The 25219-nt window shown below is 43.8% G+C and overlaps 1 protein-coding gene and 1 non-coding gene across 2 annotated transcripts in view; one reads left to right on the top strand and one right to left on the bottom strand.

Annotated features, from left to right (window-relative positions):
* FBXO32 (F-box protein 32) overlaps window positions 1-13313 on the top strand; it is a 37697-nt gene extending 24384 nt beyond the window's left edge. Inside the window, exons 7-9 of the mRNA XM_005891966.3 lie at window positions 5997-6179; window positions 7212-7355; window positions 7993-13313. Coding sequence (XP_005892028.1) covers window positions 5997-6179; window positions 7212-7355; window positions 7993-8082 — 417 coding nt within the window. The 3' untranslated portion in view covers window positions 8083-13313. The remainder of the gene's footprint in view (window positions 1-5996; window positions 6180-7211; window positions 7356-7992) is intronic.
* On the bottom strand, window positions 1673-1744 carry TRNAC-GCA (transfer RNA cysteine (anticodon GCA)). The gene has a single exon. It is a non-coding gene; the product is annotated as a tRNA-Cys (tRNA).
* Window positions 13314-25219: the final 11906 nt, after the last annotated feature.

The following is a 25219-nucleotide window of genomic DNA, read 5'->3' as shown; positions in this document are numbered from 1 at the left end:
AATCTCTCAAGGCTCCCTAATGGACAGACACACTTAGGCCGCTCACGTAGCACTTGGCTGACTTATCTAATCACTCACCATGGCTGTTTTAAGTGGTTCTGGGATCCAGCCTGATAAGTTAGGTTCTGCCTCGTCTCTTGAGAATGAAACATAAAAAAAAAAAAAAAACTTCTTTGACCTCTTTTAAGTGTTTCACTGTATGAAGCTTGCAAAATTCAGTGTCCTTGACTTTATAGTTAATAACCTCTCTGTGTCTTGGGTTTTTTTTTAACTCAGAAACAGAGGGAATAATTAGAAACCTCAGAGTTCTATGACTTCCTTAGAATTACATAGGCTACACTACACACGTACACACACACACTACATAGATACCAGTGATACCTAGTCAATTATATAAATGAGCAAATCCCATTAATCTCAAGGGCATCTTCCCTCCAATAACTTGGAACACCCGTTTAGACGGTCCCGCTTGCCCAGAACTTGCCTCTGTTCTCTCTGTCCCTCACAGGAGCTGCCCCCTCCTTTGGCCACATCTGCCAACTTTCATGTGTCTGCTCTCCCTAAAGCCCTCCTTAGTTTATCTACAGACTCTCATGGGAGGTACCCATTGTAGTTGCTTTACCCTTCATGGAGTGAGGGGCGAGGAGGGATCAGAGAAGCCCAGTGATTTTCCCAAGTAACACAGCAGTCAGGCCAGAGCTGAGGTCAGAACCCTGAGCTTCTTATTCCTAAAATGGCAAAGCTTTTTAGCATCAGTGGTTTCCAAAATTTTTTCAATCCAGCTTTCTTCCAACTATGTATTCAGTGATTCAGCTTTTTGCAAACCTTTTAAATCCGATGAAATCTCACACAGGATGGATCAGACCCTGAAATTCATCTCAGTCTCCCCTCTGCTCATGGCACCCCAGCCAGGCCAAGCTATTCTCAGCTTGGTCCTACCTTGGGACTTTGAAGATAGCTGCTTCTTCTGACCATCCAGTCTTTTGAAGCCTCTGTCATCTTACTGTCCTCAGAGCCGCTATGATGAACTGAAATTATCTGATACATATATTCATCCACTGGCTTATAAACTCCACAAAGAAAGGACAGTACCTCTAGTTCCCTGCTCTGTTTCCTGTCCCTGGACCAAAGCAGATGGCAGTCAGTAGACATTAGTTGAATGAATGAGTGACTGAAGGCAACTGTCCTCCCTACACCTACCTAAAGAACTTGCTCAGTGTTCAGAGGAATACAGTCATGAAATACTGCCCTGTATACAGATGAGGATGAAAATTTACCAACTGCAAGATCTGAGGAAAGATATTCAACATCTCTGTGCCTCACTTTTCTCATTTGGGAAATAGGAGCAATCATGCCTATCTCATAGTCCTGGTATGAGATTTAATAAGTTAATACATAGAAAGCACTTAGAGCAGAGCCTGACATGTAGTATTGTAAATGCGTCAGCTATTATTATTGTTATGAGGGGCTCACTCTGTGGCACTCTTCAAAGTCCTCTAATGTATTAATTAACTCGTCTAGTGACTAATTGTAAGCAAAGTGAAAGTGAAGTCGCTCAGTCGTGTCCAACTCTTTGCAACCCCATGGACTGTAGCCTATCAGGCTCCTCCATCCATGGGATTTTCCAGGCAAGAGTGCTGGAGTAGATTGCCATTTCCTTCTCCAGGGGATCTTCCCAACCCAGGAATCGAACCCGGGTCTCCTGCATTGCAGGCAGACGCTTTACCGTCTGAGCCACCAGGGAAGCCTAATTGTAAGGAGGGGTGATTATAAAATTAATATTAACTGGCCGCTGTGCTCAGTACTTCCAGACATTGTCTCATGAGAAAAATCAGACTGAGCGGTTAAGAATAATCTGGCCGGGGCCTCCCCACCAATAAGATGTGGGCTGAACCCAGGCCTGTCTGCAGAAGCTTAAGATACCCATCAGTCTCTGCTCCCTCAGGCCCTCCTTCCTAACCCTCCATGGCTCTGAGCTACATTATTTTGATAGCAGTGCTGGGAACCCATGGAGCTCTGAAGTGCTTTTCACAGAAATGCCCACGTCTTCAGAGGAAAGAAAAATGGACAGAGAGAGAGAGAGAGAAAGTGAGGGTGGGCAGAAAAAAATTTAGTTGCTCAGTTGTGTCCGACTCTGTGGCCCCAAGGACTGTAACCCACCAGGCTCCTCTGTTCATGTAGTTCCCAGGCAAGAATATTGGAGTGGGTTGCCATTCCCTTCTCCAGAGGCTTTTCCTGACTCAGGGATCAAACCCAGGTCTCCTGTGTTGCAGGCAGAATCTTTACCATCTGAGCCACCAGGGAAGCCCAAGGGACTTAATTACTTCAATGTGGACTGTATTTTAAAACTTTTTAACAGTTTGGACCAAAGAGAAGTATGTTATTACATGAAAATGTTAAGGTGACATTTACAGTCATTGTTTTCTGTTTGCCAAAGTTCTATCAGTATCTCCCCAGCACATAATCTTGTTTTCTTTCAGAATTTCCTATCTCATTCTATGGAGCCAATTTTTATTGGCAAAATAATTAATATAATAAATAATAAAAGGGAGAAAAATGAAGAGAACTGGCTTGGGGCTGGGGGTCGCAGGGGGGAATCACAGAATCACAGTGTGCTGTGAGCAAGACAGAGTTTGGAAGCGTAGTGGGGCAGGGAAGGCAGGGTGAATATAAAAGGATTTTTAGCCAAATACTTGATAGGGGGAGCAAGAGTGACTTCTTTTTCTTTAATATGTTTATATTCAAATAGAAGAAGGTACACAAGCAGTTAATCATTTATCAGGAGTAAAGGCTCAGCATGGGGTCTGGGCAAGGATTTTGGAAAAGTTCAGGTTTGAAAATTTGAGAGTGAATTTGCCAAGTGGACTTTAATAGGAGTTCATGTAATAATTGGCCTGGGAGTTTTAACCAAAAAAGTAGATGCTTTGAAGTGCTGGAAACAAAAAGAAAATCTCATGGCAGTTTTATTGGCTCATATGATCAGCCACAGATGATAAATGACAAATGGGTCTAGGACCTTCTGCAATCCAGCAAAGTCCTGAATTCTGCAAACAGTTGAAAGTTCAGCCCAGCAGCCTGAACAGTATAAATTATCAAGTCAGAGACACTTCTGATGGGTTAGGAGGCTGATGCTACTCCAAGTCTGAGATGGTTGGAGCTGGAGGGGATCCTCAGAGACTTCTAAGCCTGCTCATTTTGGACACGAAGGAAGTATGAAAGGAAGTGTTAGTTGCTCAGTCGTGTCCAACCCTTTGCAACCCCGTGGACTATATAGCCTGCCAGGCTCCTCCGTCCATGGAATTCTCCAGGCCATGGAGTGGGTTGCTATTCCCTTCTCCAGGGGATCTTCCCCACCCAGGGATTGAACCTGTGTCTCCTGCATTGCAGGCAGTTTCTTTACCAGACGTACAGAAATTGAGACCCAGATTTCCCACGGGATCTCGATCTGCTGCTTCTCCATCCCATGGTCCTCCCACGCCACCTCCTGTTCTTCTCCATCATCCACTGTCCCAAGGCACCCTGTGACTGCCCACCTTCCCTCTACACGCCTGTCCTGCTTTGCAAAGACACGGCAGGGTGAAGAGGCGGGGATCGCTGACACTGTGTGTCCCCTTGGAATCCTATGTGTTCCAGCCTTGACATGCCTCGTACAGAGTTTAGTTAGCTAAAATTTCAAGGAGGGACTCAATACCCATTCCCAGGATATTTTCCCCTGAGCTAAGGAAAGGTTTCCTCATCCTGTTTGTGTGTGTGTGTGTGTTTTTCCCCTCTTGTGACCTCCAGAGGTGATAGAACACTGAGCTAAAAATGTCACTATTTCAAGTTCAAGAGCTCACCCAGGACTAGCATGGGAAGGACACAGAACCACAGTCTTGGTCTCGAGCGATTTGTGCTGACTTCTTATCCAGATGGCAGAAGCTAGTTGCTGTTCAAGAAATAGCAACAAGTACTACTGAGTATCTTCTGTACAGATAGTTCCCATAGCACTTGGTGCTTGTCTCCTTGGTGGCATTTAACCTTTGTTCTCCAATGATTTGCTTATGTTTCTGGGTCTCTCACCCTGCAGCAACTCTAGCGCCAGAAGAGGGTTTTTATGCTAGACTAGTCTGCAGGCGTTACAAGCTTAGACCTTGGTTGGCTTCAAGGATCTAGGTCTGGATAGGCTAACACAAGCTCATCCAAATTTAAACAATAAAGGACTTAAATATAAATGCAAGGATATAATAGAAGAAGCTTCTGGAGAAGCTCACAATTAATTGCCAGTGTGTTCTCCACAGATAAGTAGTTTTCAAAATGTTCCATGGAGCCTAAGGTTCAATAGAGATGCCTGAACAGATGGATCTTTAGGCTGAAAGATTCTTGACCAGCCCTTCTGAAAGTGTGCATACATGTATACACACACACACACACACACACACACAAGTACAGAGTCTTTCTGTTGTGGTTGTTTTTACCTGTTTAATTATTTTATTTTCATCATTCCACAAATATTTATTGAGTGCCTACTATATGCTAACACACTTCTAGAATCTTCTAGACATAGCAATGAAAAAACACAAAAATTTCTGCCTCTGTGGAGCTTATATCCTAGCAGGAATTTTCCATTAAGCTTTTTTTTGGAGACGGGGTCTGAAAGATGGGATTTCCTTGGTGTTCCAGTGGTTAAGACTCCACATTCCCAGTGTAGGGGGCTTGGGTTCCATCCCTGGTCAGGAAACTAAGATCATGCATGCCCCTTGGTGCAGCCAAAAAAGACAGTGGTGTCTGAAAGAGATCATAGGAATTCTAGGAAGATGCAGTGCCTAAGACTTGAGGGAGACACAAAAGCAGTTTTCAGAGGAGGTGAGTTTGAACAGGGGCTTCCCAGGTGGGCTACTGGTTAAAAAAAAAAAACAAAACTGCCAATGCAGGTAGACTTAAGAGACACAGGTTTGATCCCTGGGTTGGGAAGGTCCCCTGGAGGAGGAGAGCATGGCAACCTACTTCAGTATTCTTGCCCAGAGAATCCCCATGGACAGAGGAGCCTAGTGGGCTACAGTCTATAGGGTCGCAAAGAATTGGACACGACTGAAGCGACTTGGCATGCACAAGTTTGAACTTGATCTGAGAAGAGTCACTTATAGACGAGCAGAGGCCTGGACAGAGCGACAGCCTTGTGTGCAGTGTTTGGGGGCCAGTGAGAAAGCCTGTTTTGGAGGATCGGTGGTCACAAGGAGGCAGGCCATGAGATCTGAGGCTGGGGGGTGCCCTGCCAGGGTAGTGAGTCCTTCAGGACTATTGTAATTGAGAAAAGCACAGGAATCCAACTCTTGCTATTAGGAGAATCTTTCCAGGCAGTGCTAGTGGTAATGAACCCAGCTGCCAATGCAGGAGATATTAGAGATCAGGTTGCATCCCTGGAGAAGGGTATGGCAACCCACTCCAGTATTCTTGCCTTGAGAATCTCATGGACAGAAGAGCCTGGTGAGCTATAGTCCTTAGAGTTGCAAAGCAACTGAAGCAACTTAGCACTTCACAGTAAAAGTGTAAATCAGTGAAGGAAATTAAGAGGTACAAGCCTCCAGTTATAAAACAAATGAGCCACTGGGGCTGTAGTATAAGGAATATGGTCAATCATGTTGTAATAGCTTTATATGGGGACACACAGTTACTAGACTTACTAGATGGTCATTTCATAACATATGTAAATATCAAATCACTCTGTAGTTCACCTGAAACTAACAGGATAGTGTATGTCAACTACTTTTTTTTAAGCATAAAGTTTTGTGCAACTTAGGAAAATTTCTCTGGCACCATTGGCCGGAGCTGCTCCAGGCTGTTCTTTGTGCATCTCGGTCATGGGTCCTGTCTTGTACTCAGGGCAGGGAGAATGGCTGCTCTGATCAATAAACCAGCTTGAGGCTGGAGGGCAAGGGGACAGCTGCATCCTTGGAGGGTGTCGTCTGGTGCCTGGCTGCTCTCCGCCCTGTAACTTAACACCGTCCTTCTCCTTGCAGCCTGCCTTCAAGGGCCTCACCTTCACAGACCTGCCTTTGTGCTTACAACTGAATATCATGCAAAGGCTGAGCGACGGGCGAGACCTGGTCAGCCTGGGCCAGGTGGCCCCCGACCTGCACGTGCTCAGCGAGGACCGGCTCTTATGGAAGAAGCTCTGCCAGTACCACTTCTCCGAGCGGCAGGTTGGTATGGCCCAGCGGTCGTTCCTTCCTTCTCTCCCACTCTGCCTGCCACCCTGCCAAGCTTCCTTGGCATCTTTCTCAAACCCACCCTGGGGTGCTCCCTAGTTTGACTAGAAAGCAGTCCGAGGAGTTTCTAAATAATACTTGTGAGATTTCTTTTATGTAATTCAAGAAGGAAAAAAAAAACTTATATTTTTAGCCCGTTCCCATTTTACAGCTTGCTCTGAAAACAATTCATAAATTGGCAATAGCCCTTCTTTTCTATAACAAAATAACTTACATTTTTATGACATTTTACAGCTAAAGGATTTTCCTGATTATTTCATGTTATGCTGATAAGCCAGGGAAAGGCAGCCCTGGAGTTGGAAATGGCAACCCCACTCCAGTATTCTCTGGGAAATCCCACAGACAGGAGCCTGGCGGGCTGCAAGTCCATGGGGTTGCAGCGAGTCGGATACGACTAAGTGACTGAGCATATTATGCCCACTTTAAACAGACGGAGGGACTGAAGCCACAAGTGGCTAAATGACATATCCAAATTAGTGGCGTGCTCTCCAGGTGAGGAAAATGGCCTTGGATTTGAATTTGGGTCTTTGGACACCAGTTCTAGGCCTTTTTCCCCTCCACACACTGCCTCAGATTTTTTTTTCCCCCAACTTCTTTATATAGAAGTGTGAGTTCAACAGGGTCTGTTCACGAAGCCACTAATATTTAGATATAAAATAGAGCCACTGTGCCAAACAGTCACCGCATCTCCCTGGAAATAATCACTCAAGTCTGTAGCAGAGAAAAGATTGAAGTTGTTTATGGAGATCACCTAAACTTTCAACACCAGAAGATGTCACCAGCCACCTGTTTCTTTTAAAGACTGGTTAAAAGCTATTGTTTCTTTCACTGGGTAGAGATCAGAAGCGACATTTTTATCTCTCTGCTACTCTTTCCCTGGCTATCATCAGGGTATAGATGAAAAAGGTGGGGAAAGGGGGCAGGAGCAGAACTTTTCAGAACAACTTTTATGTGTTTGATACTTAGATCCGCAAGCGATTAATCTTGTCCGACAAAGGACAGCTGGATTGGAAGAAGATGTATTTTAAACTTGCACGATGCTACCCACGCAAAGAGCAGTATGGAGACACCCTTCAGCTCTGCAGACACTGCCACATTCTTTCCTGGAAGGTATGTGTCTCAGAGGGTGGCCACACCCCCAAGCCCAGCCCCTAAGAGCCAGTGACACCCGCACCATGTTGCCAAATGCTTCCCTGCCCTTCCACTATTGTAGCCCCCAGGTGAAGGTGAAGGCGAGACTGACGCAGGCCCTGGGGAGAGAAACTTGCAAAGACTTTCACTTCCTTTACCCCATTGTGCCAACTTTCCCTGCAGTACCCCCAGACTCCCCCATCTCTCTGTGCACAGGTACACACACATACACACACACACACACACACAGCACTCTTTAGTTTTGCATAACATAGGGTGTTCTTGACAGAGGAATGTTGTTTTGGGGTTGGGCAATGCCTTAGGATAGGACTTCCCTGGGGGCTCAGTGGTAGAGAACCCACCTGCCAATGCAGGAGACATGAGTTCGATCCCTGGGTCAGAAAGATCCCCTGGAGAAGGAAATGGCAACCCACTCCTGTATTCTTGCCTGGAGGATCCCATGGACAAAGGAGCCTGATGGGCTATAGTCCATGGGGTTGCGAAAGAGTCAGACACGACTGAGTGACTGAACAGTGGCAGCAGCAATTCCTCAGGGTACCACAAGCCAATGGGATGCTGGGGAGAATGCCCACCTAACCATGATGTTCCTTTCCAGGGCACCGATCACCCGTGCACAGCCAATAACCCAGAGAGCTGTTCCATTTCACTTTCACCCCAGGACTTTATCAACTTGTTCAAGTTCTGAATCCCAGCACATGACAGCACTTCAGAAGGGTTCCCCTGATGATTGGATGGTTGGGAATCCAGAGTTTGGACACTTCATTTGTAAATAGTGTACATGTTAAACATTGGCTCAAAACTTCTGAGATAAGGGACACTGGAGGGGAGACATACAGCTGCTGGCTGGAAGTTTAAGCATATGGACTTCTCATTAGAATTGGTATGGAAAACAGAAATCCTGTAAATAAACTTTTTTTCCTAACAATTTGCCAGCAAGACTATAAGGCAGGAATTCTATTTCATCGGTGAAAATGGAATTCTCTTGAAGTTCACTGCAACTCCTTGATAGTTCCCTAGAGTTGTGGAAGAGAGGGCAAAACTCGAATACAAAATAGAACGCTCTTTGTTTACAATGTGAAAATTTGTTGGGGAGAAAAAAAATTAAGAAGAAAAACTACATGTGAGAAACCCCTGGGCTTTGGGTTTTGATTTGGGGTTTGTTTGGCAAAGGCAATGGAAGCACCACTCATCTTAAACCCACATGGGTGTAGATAGGGCCTTATCTTCCGAAGACACCGCACAATAGTCTACCTCGGAAAGCTGCAACGCTCGCTCTGACAAACCGCATGGTCCAGTAGACGGCCTCTGTCTGTTTTGTGTCTTCATCAAAAGTGAAACAGGAAGAGAGATTGGAGGCATCCTTCCTCATGCTTCAGGCTTCCCTTTTAGACGAATGGGACACTCTTTGGGGTTTCTTCTCTTTGAGAACAAACCCCAAAGCACGTATGCCTTTTTCCCTTTCACGTTGTAGCTTATTTCGTGCAACATAAGGCCAATTAAAAGCAGTCCCAGAGGAAATCCTGCTGCAGGAAAAATGGAACGAGTCACCCAATAGCCATGAAGATTTTCTTATTCCTGTTTAACCTCTTGGCTTGTCTGGGCTTCCTAGGGTATCTTGATGGATAAGCCTGTCTCTGGGGACTGTTTGGAGCCAGAGGCCTGATAAAGACTTGTAGAACAGGTTTTACATATCAGCTGCTGTTCTTCTTGATGGGTGATGAGTTTTCTTTACATCCAGCACCGAAATTTAGTCAACCTGAGCTAGGGCTTCTTACGAGGTTGATAAAGCCTGGTGTTCTAGCCAGACAGGGAGTGGATGGAGGTACTTTGAGTTCAACCCCAGGGGAACCTGCTAGACAAATACCAACAGGTAGTTATATGTGGAAGAAGGAAATCTCAGGACTTAAGGAGTCAATATTCCTGGGGGGTAGTGGGGAATGTTTTTGTTTTTTACCTTTTATAGAACTTTGCTTTTCTACAACAGTATATATTTTTGCAATTGTATTTACTTTCCTTTTTTTTTTGTATGTAAAGTGGGCACCCTCCATGATCTTGGCCAATGAGTGAAGCAGAAATAGGAACTTGGTCCACATGTATGTTGAGCAACAGTGTATTTTTAGGGATTGAATTGGGGGTGACCTGAAATGGGGATAGATGGTTAAGAACGTACAGAAACAAGCCAAGGGACCAGCTACTGATGAGGGGCCCCTTCGTGCCCTTCTCTCAAAGCACAACCCAAGTACCAGTATCTGGAGAAGAGCTTGACCACTAGTTGATGTTTCTCACTGTACAAGGTCTGTGCCTATAGGTTTCCCAATATCTTTTTTTCATCATCATCCCCCCCAAGAGGAAAAAGGTAAATTGTATTTTAATTTTGAGGGAAAGTAAATATTAAAGAATAAGATCATGTTAGTTTAAGGTTGAGCTTTGGAGGGTCACAAACCATTGTGACACCTCACAGGATCCCGCCCACCCCAGTCAAGATCACATGGAGAATGCAGGTCCAGACTATGGAGTCAAAGGCTCATTCTGCCCTAATTCAGGCAGGTTCTCTCCAAGGTCTCAGCCTCCTTAAAGATGTGAGTGGAGCTGAGATTGTTGTTGCGGTGAGGGCTCTGGAACCTTTGACTCTGGCAATTTGGGGCGTTCATGGCCTTTCACATCTTCCCCCCAACTTGTTCTCAGCGCCTTCGTGCTGATGGAGTAAACCGAGACTCCTCAGCACCTTCAGGTTGACAGTTCCAGAAATGTCGCCTGCTTTGACTGTCAGCACAAAACTGGGGAACCAGTGTCGCTTGGACTGTCCGAGGTGCTCAAGACCACACCGCAGGCCCCAGGCAGCAAGAACACCTATGCAAAACGACCCTACCACAAGGGACAGGCTTACAGTTTTCTGAAATGTTTACCCAGATCATGACTCCCAACTCTCCCCATCTCCTTTGACATCACTGGAGGTGGTGTGGACAGAGTCAAGGAAAATTTTTAAGGAAAAAGAAAAAAGAAACCAATACTTGTGATTCCCTTTCTTTGGAAGAGGATTATAAGGAAGGAAATGGCAGGTGGCGAGGGAGAGGGGAAGGAACAGAAGTGGGGTGTCTTTGATGCTGTGGTTTGTGCAAGGGTGGGGGCGGTGGGTGGACAAAGAGCACAGCGGTATGAGCATCTCTGCTGGTGACACAGAGTACCTCTGAAGTGTGGCCAGAGCCGCTCATATAAGTAAAACCAAAACATTTAAAAGAAGATGCTTGTTCCCTGGGCACTGATTGTCTATAGAATTTCTTTTGGCAAACCCTCCCAGGACAACCTGACCTAAAAAACAAAAAACAAAGAATCTCTGTCTCAGAACTGCTGGCCTAAAAAGCCAGAAGGGACATGACAGTGGAAAGTGCTAGAAAAGATAGAATGCTCTACTGTCTTTGCTGTACCTACCTATCCCACCGCAACTCTGGAAAAGAGGATTCAAAACTGATGTCACATATGAGAGTAATCTGGACCTCCAGATAAGGAAAGAGTTTTTGTCCAGGATAGTAGAAGTTGATGCATGCGAGTGTAATGATTTGTTTCAATGCAAACATTTCTGATCAACAATCCTAGAGTTTCTTGAGAAGGCACAGCGTTTGAGGAAAGGAGAATATGTGACGCTTACGTAGGACTCAATTTATAGCAAGATCCAGACATTTTAAAGTAGATCACATTATGACTCAACACTGTTACTTTGAGCAGATGGACCAGTCACGTGGGAGGATGGCGGCAGAAACTACTGTGAAAACATCTCCACTTTTGAGATGAAAAGGGTCAGTTGTGAGATGAGCTCTGTTTAGCCATGATCCATTTTATGTTGAAGTAGATCAGAGGAGATATTTTAGATGGGCTGGATTTACACTGCAGAACTGTCAATGCAAAAACGGGCTTTACTTGGCAACGATGAAAGAATGTGACAAGTGTGATTACCTTATTGCAGTTCTCTCTTCAAAAACTGTTTGGGAGCTTGCAATTAACAGAGGCTCCTTGTTTCCATTGTTTTTATGTGGGAGAAGAGAAGGGGCTTGGAATCTGATTTGTCTAAACAAGTGTGTGATTTGCAAGAAGTTCAGTCATTTCAACAGTATATCATGCTTAGTGTTCAATACAATGTTTATCATAAAATATGCACCTGAGTTTATATATTTCTGCCAGGCTGTAGGGCAATTACATCTTGCTATGCAAACACTATTTTATGTGTGAATTTTTTTAACTGTAATTTTATGTGTGAATTTTTTAAACTAAACTCTATCATCATTTTCCATGTTGACATCTGTTGTTTTTTGTGTTTTTTTGTTTTAATCTGTTTCCAACTCTCAGAGTCTGTGAACCATCCCTCTGACTGGATGCTGGCCTAAAATCCTATTAGTGTTTAAACAGACCTCAGAAACACCCGAACCTCTAGGCAAATGCAGAGATGGGGCTCTTTGATATAGCTTGGGCCCTTGATGTCTTCAACAAACAAGATCGTAATTCCTTTCAACTCCACGTTTTCTGTAGACGCTTTCTTCTCTGTTTTGTTAAGGAGTCGTCTCGTGGTTTTCCAGAGGAAGGAAACTCCTCTCCTAGACTTGAGTGCTGGGAGGAAGGTTAGTGATGATGGAGTCTGGCATTCCTTCTGCCTTTCCAGATGAGGGAGTGGGTCCAGAATATTTGGGAGGCATGCCTCAACCCCGCTGGTACTCAGCAGTGGTCCTGAGTGTAAACTTGGGACTTTGTGAGCCTGGACTTTGTGCCCCCTACCCCAGCACCTTTTGTTGTGGCTGGACACACGTGACACCAGAGCTGATTCCGCTCAAGACTTTCACGTTGGTGGTCCAGGGCTAGGCGTCTGGCTGCTAACTTTTAAAAAAACATTTGAAGCCCCTGATTCTTCCTGGAGAAGTTAAGGAACCTCTTAACGTTTTTATAGAACTCTGACTCTGCTGTGGGTACGGCATACTAGTGAGTACAACCTGCTTGCCGTAAAGTTAGCAGCCTGTGTTGACAAATTCATTTTTCTCTAGGTACTCAGGTTTTAATTGTAAAGGTGGCGCCTGAGACAGATGACCGCTGAGCACTTGGATTGCTTTCTAGAAACTGAGATTCTGATGGTAACCAAGCAGGTGTTTCCTCTCTCCTTAGACTAAGAGGTACATTTGCCCCATCCCTTCCATCTCCTGGTCCTCTGGTACCTGCTGTGAGACCCAATGAGTTTCTACCGATGGAAGGTCACTTTCTGCTAAACCTCACAAGCAAAGGGGGAGTAGTCCATGAGGCGGCAAGGAGCAAGGGACCAGGATATTCATGACTTTGTTGCTAGACGTTTTTCAAAGTATCCTTGAACTCAGCAAACAAAGTTTTCTGAGAGATCTCTCAAAATTCAGGCCCTGCTCCATTTGGCCAAAAATGGATGGCTGCTTCAAAACTCTGAACGGCTTGAAACTCCATCTGCTGCAACATTACTTCCGGAGTTTGAACATGACTTTTTCTGTCTTTGAGTATAGAAATGTTTATTTAATTAATGATATACAAGGCTGTTAAACAGAAGGCGCCAAGCTGTGCTCTGCACTTGAGAACACTTGGCACCATCTTTATTCTGCCGATACTGCCAATCATCCTGGCTAGAGGAGGTGTATGTGAAAGTCCATATCCTAAGCTTAGAAGCTTTCAAGTACTTTTTTAATGAAAAATGCTATAGGGGATTGAACATTTTAACTAAAAGTATAAGGTTAGACCAATTACATGCAGAGATGTTTATTTAATATTGTGTGAACTGAGTCCTTCTGTATAAATTATTTGCACTCTCTTCTTGCATGACGAACTGATTTTTTTATAGTTGTTTGTACCAGACGGTGGCATATTTTTGTAAAATTTTTTTGACACTGAATTGCAATAAATGTTTTTCCAACAACACACACTGGTGCATTTTTGGTGCATGTCAATTCAAGTTGGTTTTTTATCAAACTGAGTATGTTTACCTTTTGCTAAGTGAGGCTTATATTCCTTCTCTCAGAAACTTAACATTGTTGTAAAATTTTCTAGGAATACACAGAAAACTAAGCTTGCTGCTGAGTACCAACCTGAATCATAAATACAGTATTATGCTTAAATGGGATATTCCTACTTACTATTCATAAAATAGAATGCTTAGGGAATAATGAACTTTAAAGTCAGTATTAATTTACTCATCAACAGACATCTATTGAGCATGATAGACTCTGTGCAAGGTACTGGGCATAAGATGGTGAACAAGACAGATGGAGTCTATATCTTAATGGAATTTAGATTCTAGTGGGAAAGAAAAAAACAAGTTGTTGTTCAGTCACTCAGTCACATCCAACTCCATGTAACCCCATGGACCATAGTGCACCAGGCTACCCTGTCCCTCACCATCTCCTTGAGTTTGCTCAAACTCATGTCCATTGAGTTGGTGATGCCATCCAACCATCTCATCTTCTGTCATCCCCTTCTCCTCCTGCCCTCAATCTTTCCCAGCGTCAGGGTCTTTTCTAGTGAGTCAGTTCTTCACATCAGGTGGCCAAAGTATTGGCGCTTCAGCTTCAGCATCAGTCCTTCCAATGAATATTCAGGGTTGATTTCCTTTAGGATTGACTGGTTTGATCTCCTTGCTGTCCAAGTAGGGGACAAAAAAATAAGTAGGGGACAAATTTAATTTGTAATAAGTGCTATGAAGGGAAAAAAGGAAGGGACTAAGGTGCAGAATAACAAGGTGCGGGGCGGAAATGGGCCATCTGAGGAAGTGATGTTGAAAGATGAGGAGAGCTGGCTTCAGAAGATGGTGGCACGAGCATCCCAGAAAGGGGAAACAGCCTCTGCAAGGTTTATATCATGGACCTGGCACTCACATGCAGTGTGGCTTTTGTCACGTAACCCTTCTCTGTGTCAATTTCCTCAACTGTGTTGATAATAAACCTATTTCTTATGGCTATGAGGGTTAAGTGAGCTAATACTTATAAAGTGCCTGGAGCTGAGCACATAATATGAGCTCAATAAATGTTAGCAGTTATGATTTCCTGAGCAACGAGAGAATCAGGTTAGGAATTGCACTGTGTTCCCCGTTACTTATGTGTGATTGCTCTGGCGACTAACTCGGGGGTGACTGATTTACTCGACACATTTACTCTAGAGCATGCCCTGATCTTGACACTGACTCTCCATCAGAAATTGACATAAAAGGCACCTGAGAATAATTAGAATTTTTTAAAAACTCCCAACAGGATCACAAAATCTCACCATTCCCTACGCATGCCATGCAGTCTTCTTTCAGGCCATTCTACCTTCCTACAGTGCTCTTCCCAGCCCCTCTGTCTGATAATTATCCATTGCTCCTTAGGGCCATTTCCTAGCTGCAGCTTTCTCCAACTGAGTAAATCTCATCTTCTGGTATCACTTTTTTGGCTTTCCTGGTGGTTCAGATGGTAAAGAATCTTCCTGCAGTGCAGGAGACACGGGTTTGACCTCTGGGTCAGAAAGATCCCCTGGAGAAGGGAATGGCAATCCACTTCAGTATTCTTGCCTGGAGAAGTCCATGGACAGAGGAGCCTGGAGGGCCACAGTCCATGGAGTCACAAAGAGTCTGACAGGACTCAGTGACTAATACTATATTTTCTGTTATACTGTAATCTTACTTGTACCTAGGACAGTGCCTGGGCCAAATGAATGAATAAATCCACACATACATTCACAAAATGTTTCTGAAAGTCTCACTTAGGACCGCAGACTTACCCTGGACTAGAATAAGTATCAGCCTGAGTTTATGTGCATAGACCTATTTATAGCATCTTGGTTACAAATTAATGGTAGTTGAAAAAGTAACAAATGTGGAGACCTAGTGTTCATTAAAGTTTAAATTCAAGTAAATATAAGTCCAGTAAATTTTCATATGAAATAAGAGGGCCTTTTATTATTCTTTGAGAAACTCAAACATTGAACAGACTAAACAAGTCCCTTTGACAATAAAAATTCTTTTAAATGTTTTAAAACTGCATTTGCTCTAGTAAATAAACTAGAGTAAATAAAACTCTAATGCATTTGCTTTTTTTAAAAAGTAAGCACTTCAAATACCTGCTCACAGAAGGTTCAATCCTAATAAGCAAAACATTCCCAAGTTAATTAATAACTTATAAATTTAGTAAGTTAAACATAAATATATCTCGAATTCTCTCAAAGAAAAACTTCAGCATTCTTAAAATTAGTGAAATTATCATACCTTTCCATTAAAAATCATATCTTACACTAATAGCTTATTTTAAAATGGAAAGCATAAGGCTACTATGGTGGGCGGAATAATGGTCCCCCAGAGCCAAGGAACGAGATTAAAGTTTACTGGAAAAGGCAAGGATTAAACATCCACCCCTGGAGCCTACGGACCTCCCTAGTGGCTCAGTTGGTAAAGCGTCTGCCTACAATATGGGAGACCTGAGTTCAATCCTTGGGTCGGGAAGATCTCCTGGAGAAGGAAATGGCAACCCAGTCCAGTACTCTTGCCTGGAAAATCCCATGGACAGAGAAGCCTGCTGGGCTACAGTCCATGGACTCGCAAAGAGTTGGACACAACTGAGCGACTTCACTTCCTGGAGCCTATAGAAGGGAACCTCGCCCTGCTGACACCTTGACCTTGGCCCAGAGAGACCTGTGTCAGCCTTCTGGCCTTCTAATGAATTTGTGTTGTCTTAAGCCACTGAGTTTGTGGTAACTTGTTACAGCCACACAGGAAGCTAAGACAGAGAACCTAGCCGACACTCCAGCTCTGCCCCTTCAGATAAATTCCCACTCATCCTTCTGCTCCATGTCCCCTGTCCCCCGCTGAGTGGGGAAGCTGTCTGCCATGAAAGGCACAGCCTAAGTCAGCACCCAGTCACTCTGGCCGCCCTGATACATGAACCTGCAAAGCTGGACCGGATGGCTCCACCTGTTGGGGGCAGGTGTGAAGCTGCTTCCTTCCCGCTCTACATGGGCTTCATTGAGGCTGACGCCAATCATGCTTCTGCCCAAGAAGCATCACAGAGACCCAGCATTTCAACTTCTCTCCAATAAGCCATGTTTATGAAGCAACAGCGTCCTGGGCACTGGAGCAGCCCATCAGAACTGTGAGCTCAGGGACTTCCCTGGTGACCACGGTTCCATCCGTGGTCAGGGAACTAGATGCTACAACTAAGAGTCTGTACACCACAACTGAAGAGCCCATGTATCACAACTGAGGCCTGGTGCAGCCAAATAAATAAATAAAATTTTAAATAAATATTCAGTTCAGTCATTCAGTCGTGTCTGACTCTTGGTGACCCATGGACTGCAGCACACCAGGCTTCCCTGTCCATCGCCCACTGCCAGAGCTTGCTCCTCATGTCCATTGAGTCAGAGATGCCATCCGACCATCTCATCCTCTGTCATTCCCTTCTCCTCCTGCCTTCAGTCTTTCCCAGCATCAGGGTCTTTTCCAATGAGCTTCAGTTTCAGCATCAGTCCTTCCAATGAGTGAAAAAGTTAGCTTAAAACTCAACATTCAGAAAACTAAGATCATGGTATCTGGTTCCATCACTTCATGGCAAATAGATGGGGAAACAGTGGAAACAGTGACAGACTTTATTTTTTGGGCTCCAAAATCACTGCAGATGGTGACTGCAGCCATGAAATTAAAAAGACACTTGCTCCTTAGAAGAAAAGCTATGACCAACCTAGACAGCATATTAAAAAGCAGAGACATTACTTTGTCAACAAAGGTCCATCTAGTCAAAGCTACGGTTTTTCCAGTAGTCATGTATGGATGTGAGAATTGGACTGTAAAGAAAGCTGAGCACCAAAGAATTGATGCTTTTGAACTGTGGTGTTGGAGAAGACTCTTGAGAGTCCCTTGGACTACAAGGAGATCCAACCAGTCCATCCTAAAGCAAACCAGTCCTGAATATTCATTGTAAGGTCTGATGCTGAAGCTGAAACTCTAATACTTTGGCCACCTGATGTGAAGAACTGACTTATTTGAAAAGACCCTAATGCTGGGAAAGATTGAAGGCAGGAGGAGAAGGGGATGACAGGGGATGAGATGGTTGGATGGCATCACCGACTCAATGGACACGAGTTTGAGTAAACTCTGGAAGTTGGCAATGGACAGGGAGGCCTGGCGTGCTGTGGTCCGTGGGGTTGCAAAGAGTCAGATACGACTGAGCGACTGAACTGAACTGAATGATTATTCAGGACTGATTTCCTTTAGGATTGACTGATTTGAAGAAAACCAAAAAACAATGGTCACATAAGTTTTAAATGAATAAGTAAATCTGTATAGATAGATTTTAAAGAACAAAATATTTTACGTATCTATTAATATATCTGGGAGAGGGGTTACTATCTATAGAGAGAGATGGAGAGAGAGAGACCAATACCTCCTATTGGTTCTATTCCTCTCAAGAACCCTAAAAAATACAAGCTCCTAGAAAGAGAACAAGGGCAAGGCAAGTCTAGAGGAAGGCTTCAGAGGGCAAGAGGGAAAACCCAGAGGAGAGCGGAATCTAGTGGGTACCAGAGGCAGTTAGCCAGCTACCACATCCTGAAAATCATATTTGGCAGATGCCAAAGAGCACAAGGAAATAGTCGTTCTTAACCCACAAAAGAGCATTTGAGTGACTCTCCTGTCTCTGTACTTTTAAAACTTGTATTCAACTGTTTTGATTTTACTTTGCAATTTTTTTCCTTAATTTCAAAATTACTCCATGGAGCCCCTACTTCCTTCAAAGAGGCAGCAAGTCCTAGAGATCAAGAGCAAAGAATGTGAAGTCAACTTCCCGGGTTCGAACCCCACGCTACCTCTTCCTGGCTGTACCGAACACTGTACTAAAACCTTGACCTGCCTAGTCCCCTTATCTGTAAAATGGGAATGATGACAGTACCCACATCATGGAGTTGCTGTGAGGAGTAATTGAGTTGATGCATTTTACATGGATTTTGTGTGGTTAGAGCAGAGCTTAACACAGAGGCTTACTTATAAACATTTGTTATTATTATTCACAAGCCCACTCTCCCTTTTATTTTGTTTTTTTGCATTATGTCTTCTAGGCAGGAAAACCATGTCGCCGTCACTGTCTCTAAAGAGAAGCACAATGACTAAATCAATGACCCCCTCAATTCTAGCCTTTGTTTATTATTTAAAACCAGTGGTCTCCAACCATCCCATCAGTAAATATTTTTTAAGCATAAACCAAAATACGTGTATTTATATATTTATGAAGTATTGGCAGGCACTATTATCTTTAATTAATATTTCAAAGCATAGTGCACACACAGAAGGAGATTCATTATTAGTAATAATGGACATAAATCCATATTTCAAATAGCTGTGACCATTATGAACTTTTGGGCCAATATTCAATTCAATTTCATTAGCTTATCATTGAGCTAATGTAGCCAGTGAAGAGCAATGTCAGTGCTCACACTCTCTTGTTCCTTGGCATCTGCAACAGTATCTTCACTCTGATGTTTCTTTGCAAGAAACTAGGAAACTTCTTAAAGCATTTGTCCATTTTGTGAGATTTTTCTTATTTCAAAGTAGATACTGTAATCCACAAATCCATTTAGTCGGGCAGTACACTGATCAACTTTGGGTTCCAGGGGCCTCCACTCCTCATTGGGACCAAAGTGCCTTGGGTGCTGAATGCTGTCTGATACGGATGGAAAGACCACTGTCAACCCAGGCATTAAACATCTTTAAGGCTTCTGTGCTAGTTGTTCTCTGCTTGACCCTGAAGATACATTCTCCGCTTCTCTGCCCAGCTCAGTGCCCTAGGAGACTGACCACAAAGGGCCCTACATCCCCCAGACTCTCTTGCCAGTTGGCATCTGGTTGGGTTTGCCCAATAGGAGGTGCTGGCAGAGACCAGAGCAGAGAAAGAGTTCAGTGTCCTTCCTGCCTGCTCTCTCCTGGCTGGTCCCTGGCGGAAACTGTATCCCTCCTCCTCACAGTTCCAGCCATCCCTAGGCTTCTCTCCAAACCTGGGAGAAGTAATTGTCATTGTTGCTCATCTCTGGGGGCCTCAGCATCTTCTGTGTTCCCTTAATCCTGCCCACACCTGTCTGAGTAATTCCTTTGATGAAACAACACAAGATTATTCCCTGGCAGAAGATAATTGCTTGACGTCTCTTTAATAGAAAAATCAATAGTAGTTGTTGGCTTTTTTTCTTCCAGCATCTCACTTTGGAGACTACTGGTTTAAAGAACTGTTCTGATAATTGAGTCAAATCACTTTTCCTGAATAGTATGAAAGGAAGCCTGAGATTTCCATCACTCTTTGCTCATGCCAACAAGCACAAGCTGAGAAGAGGTGGACTCACAAATGAGTCCCGAATAGCCAGTCAGCAGAGCCGGCTTCTATTCAGGGCTCCATCACAGCTGGGCTAAACCTAGAAAGCTAAACCAGAGAAGTGGCTTTCTCTCTCTGACTCAGTTTCCTCATCTGTAATAGGAAGGAAGGTGGGTTGGTTTAGCTGTTTCTAGGTCCCTTCTATTTCATATAACCTTTTGTGATTTTAGGAAATCATTTATTAGTTCAGATGAAACTAGTTTATTTTGTCTTTTTATTTCTTGCTTCTTCAATGGTCTCTCCATCCCCTCTCCAGCTTCCACAACAGACATTTACACACCCTCCACCAGTTAGAATTTTTCTTGGATGAAAATCCTTTCAAATTTTATAAACTCCTAGGTAATAAGAAATGAGAAAGCCAAGATGCAGCATCAGTAATAAACTGAATCCTACTCTTGGCCAAATGCTTTCAAATGTATTATTCTTTTGAACTGTCATAGCAGCCCTGTTAGGGAGATACTAGTATTGAATATTATCCTCACTTCACAAGTGTGGAAACCGGGGAGGCTCATAGAAACTAGATGATGTGTCCAAAATCACATAGGCTGGAAACGGCTCATGAGAGCTGAGCTGGATGCATCCACCTTTTTTCAACTCCACATTCAGTACATGTTAGTAACTTACCATCAACCATAGTGGGAATATTTCCATCTCAGAAATCAGCAAGAACTACAAATCAGAACTTTTTTTTCTTATTTGGAGAGCTGATTCTTTTAAACATTTACTATCACACACTTTGGTCACACAGTTCCTAAACCACAGAGATAGGTTCTAAGCTCAAATCTGACCCTAAACCTGCTGTCCTTTTATGACTCTGCAGCTCCTTTTGCCACATAGTGCCTAGTACTATACCATGTGAAGAGTCTTTGTGAAATATTTCCTGCACCAGGTGCCCAGGGTCCCTCGGCTAAACTTTCATTAGCTTTGACATCCAAATGGTCTTTCAGAGGGAGACTTGCCAACAAGTAACTGAAAAACTTCTTGGCTTGTGCTCACAGCCTTGCCCCAGTAGACGAGAAAAGATTATACAGAGAGTACAGCCCTGTGTCCGTCCCCCTCCTATGTGTGAACACAGCTCCCTCCGCCCCTCTCCCGGTCAGCATCTGCCCCTCTTTCTAGTCAGGCATTTCACAGCTCTGAAGTGCTTTGACATGAAAGTGATTTTCAAACTATAACTGATTACGATATTACGCTAGTTTCTGGTGTACAGCAAAGGGATTCAGTTATATATAAATATTTATGTGTTATTTTTCAGATTCTTTTCCATTATAGATAATTAAAACATATTGAATATATAGTTCCCTGTGCTATACAGTAAATCTTTATTGTTATCTATTTTATATATAGGGATGTGTATCTGTTAATCACATGCTCCTAATTTATCCTTCCCCCTTGCTTCCCCTTTGATAACCATAAGCTTATTTTCTATGTCTGTGTTTCTGTTTTACAAGTAAATTCAGTTGTATTGTTAGTAAGTGATATCATATGATATTTGTCATTCTCTGTCTGACATACATCACTTAGCGTGATCATCTCTAGGCCCACTCATGTTGTTGCAAATGGCAATATTTCATTCCTTTGTGTGGTTTTTGTTGTTGTTTAGTCGTGTCCAACTCCAGTATTCTTGCCTGGGAAATCCCATGGACCAAGGAGGCTGACAGGCTACAATCTATGCTGACAGGTCACAAAGAGTCAGACACAACTTAGTGACTAAACAGCAAAACAGTGTCACATAAGGTTAAAGTATACAACATAATGATTTGGTACATGGGATGTTATGATTTTTTGTAACACCTTATGGAAAAATATTAACAAATTTTTTGGCCAACCCAATATATTGTTACATGATACCACAATTAGGTTAGTTAATACCCTCATCAAAAAAAGTTGGCTTAAACATCATCATGAAAAAGTTAAATCTCAACATTCAGAAAACTAAGATCATGGCATCCGGTCCCATCATTTCATGGCAAATAGATGGGGAAACAATGGAAACAGTGACAGACTTTATTTTGGGGGCTCCAAAATTACTGCAGATGGTGACTGCAGCCATGAAATTAAAAGATGCTTGCTCTTTGGAAGAAAAGCTATGACCTAGACAGCATATCAAAAAGCAGAAACATTACTCCATCAACAAAGTTCTGTCTAGTCAAAGCTATGGTTTTTCCAGTAGTCACATATGGATGTGAGAGTTGGACTATAAATAAAGCCGAGTGCTGAAGAATTGATGCTTTTGAACTGTGGCACTGGAGAAAACTTTTGAGAGTCCCTTAGACTGCAAGGAGATCCAACCAGTCAGTCCTAAAGGAAATCAGTCCTGAATATATATTGAAAGGACTGATGCTGAAACTGAAGCTCCAATACTTTGGCCACCTGATGCGAAGAACTGACTCATTAGAAAAGACCCTGGAGCTGGGAAAGATTGAAGGCAGGAGGAGAAGGGGATGACAGAGGATGAGATGGTTGGATGGCATCAGTCTCTCAATGGGCATGAGTTTGAGTAAGTTCTGGGAGCTGGTGATGGACAGGGAAGCCTGGCATGCTGTGGTCCACGGGGTCGCAAAGAGTCGGACACAACTGAGTGACTGAACTGAACACCTTCATCACCTGATGTGATTACCATTTTAGATGTCTGTGGTAAAAACATTTAAGATTTACTCTCTGAGCAACTTTCAAGTATCTAATACATTGTTAATTCAGGCTATACCCCAAAATTTATTCATCTTACAACTGAAGGTCTGTATCATTTACCCAAGAGTTCTCCATTTCTTCCAGCTCCCAGCTCCTGTCTATTTCTGTGAGTTTGGCTGTTTTAGATTCCAATATCAGTGAGATTATGTAGCATTTGTCTTTCTCTGTCTACTTATTTTACTTAGCATAATGTTAATGTGCTCAGGGTCCATGCATGTTGTCACCGATGGCAAGATTTTATTTTTGCTTTCATGGCTGAATAATATTCCATTACATATTTTTAATATGGGATATTAAAATGTATTTTTATATAATGTATATATTTATCTATATTATTTTGTTTTTGAGTCTCTGTGTTGTATCCAACTTTGTGACCCCATGGACTGCAGCACGCCAGGCTTCCCTATCCTTCACCATCTCCCAGAGCTTGCTCAAACTTGTGTCCATTGAATTGGTGATGCCATCCAACCATCTCATCCTCTGTCATCCCCTTCTCCTCCTGCCTTCAGTCTTCCCCGCCATCAGGGTATTTTCCCATGAGTCAGCTCTTTGCATCAGGTGGCCAAAGTATTGGAGCTTCAGCTTATATATTATATATAATATAACATATATATGCAAATATTTATATATCACATATTCTTTATCCATTCATCTGCCAATGGACACTTAGTTTGCTTCCCTGTCTTGCCTATTGTGAACAACAAAGCTGCAATGACGTCCCAGGACTTGAGATAAAACTCAGTGCAAAGGACAAATGGCACTGAGTATTCTGACCTTGTAAATTCAACAGCTGGAGCCAGCCACCACCCCGAAGGGCTTATGGAGAGGTCAGAATCAACTGAATTCCCTCCACCCTCTGAGTCAGTGTAACAGGAAGAGTGAAGAGACTTGGAGAACAGTGTTCACAGGAAGAGCCTATATCCTCCCCGACTCCCCCACCGGGACTCCAGGAGAATTCATTCATAAAGTCCAGGAGTTCCAATGATCTAGAAGACCAGCATTTCATTCCCTACTTGTAACTGTTAACTGGGGTAGGGGAGGAGAGACTTGGAGAGGACACTGGCTTGGGAGAGAGAGGGGTAGCAAGGCATCTGGCTACGCCCCTAGAGGCACACACAGGCGTGCACATTTCCCCAGGGTGGAGTGGACACTAAGAAGGTGACTGGGCTTGAGCCATCTTCTCTGCACCTCATTAAAAGAGGATTCCCCTATATATTCAGTTCAGTTCAGTTCAGTCACTCAGTCGTGTCCAACTCTTTGCAACCCCAAGAATCGCAGCACGCCAGGCCTCCCTGTCCATCACCAACTCCCGGAGTTCACTCAAACTCATATCCATCGAGTCAAAGATGCCATCCAGCCATCTCATCCTCTGTCTTCCCCTTCTCCTCCTGCCCCCAATGCCTCCCAGCATCAGAGTCTTTTCCAAAGAGTCAACTCTTCGCATGAGGCCAAAGTACTGGAGTTTCAGCTTTAGCATCATTCCTTCCAAAGAACACCCAGGACTGATCTCCTGTAGAATGGACTGGTTGGATCTCCTTGCAGTCCAAGGGGCTCTTAGGAGTCTTCTCCAATACCACAGTTCAAAAGCATCAATTCTATGGCGCTCAGCTTTCTTCACAGTCCAACTCTCACATCCATACACGACCACTGGAAAAACCATAGCCTTGACTAGACGGACCTTTGTTGGCAAAGTAATGTCTCTGCTTTTTAATATGCTGTCTAGGTTTTAAGTTAACCTTAAAAAAGCATTCCAGTATATAGTAGGTACAAACACACAGTGTTTGATTCCATTTATATGAGGGACCTAGAATAATGAGGGACAGGGAGGCCTGGCATTCTGCAGTCCATGGGGTCCCAAAGAGTCAGACACATCTTAGCGATGGAACAACAATGACAAAGAATAGTCAAATTCATAGAGTCAGATCCCATCCTCTTTGCCAAAAAAAAATTCACAGTCAGAAAACACATTGGTAGATGCCAGGGGCTGAGGGGTGGAGGGTGGGAAAGAGGAATGGGGACTTAGAGTTGAATGGGGACAGAGTTTCAGTTTAGGAAGGTGAAAAACTCCAGAGATGTATAATGGTGAGAGTCGCACAATGTGAATGTCCTGAGTGCCACTGAACTGTACAGTTAAACATGGTCAAAATAGTATGTTTTATATTATGCGACTTCTACCACAATAAAAAAAAAACACATTTTAAAAGGGGTGTCCCCCAGGTCAGTGACCCCAGCAGCCATGGAAGAGGCAGGAACTAAAGTAGGGTCAGGGGAAGAGGTTGCAACTGGAGGCAGGTCTCCGAGCTGGGGAGTGTGTTGGGGAGGGAGAGATTCCCAAAGGGCCTGCAAAGGACCGGCCCTCACACAACATGGAAGACCCAGCCTTGAGCACCCGCCCCCGCCCCCCGCCCCGAGAGAGAACCGACTACCAAGCAGCTGGAGAGACAGCAAAAGCCTGTGTAGAGAGGACAGAAACCTCACGCTGGACTGCCAAGTAAGGCAAATGTCACCCTGATGCCACCCTCCTACAGCCCACCCACACCTAAGCTCCGGGAGGAGAGACAGCCACAGGGAAACCAGCAGGGACTGCAGTCACCACTGCACTGGCCAGGAGGGGAGGAGAGCTACAGCCGGAATCGGAGAGAGACGTTATAAAATAAACCAGGCTGAAGCCCAGTTCTGGAGTGAAACTGCCAATAACCAGCGGGAAATGAAAAACTGCATAATTTGGCCCGAAGGTCATCAAGGAAGCTGTTCCCATGG

The sequence above is a fragment of the Bos mutus genome, chromosome 14, assembly GCF_027580195.1.
Source record: "Bos mutus isolate GX-2022 chromosome 14, NWIPB_WYAK_1.1, whole genome shotgun sequence".
NCBI classification, from domain to species: domain Eukaryota; kingdom Metazoa; phylum Chordata; class Mammalia; order Artiodactyla; family Bovidae; genus Bos; species Bos mutus.
The sequence above is the reverse complement of the archived record's forward strand: the minus strand, read 5'-3'. Positions and strand labels throughout refer to the sequence as shown.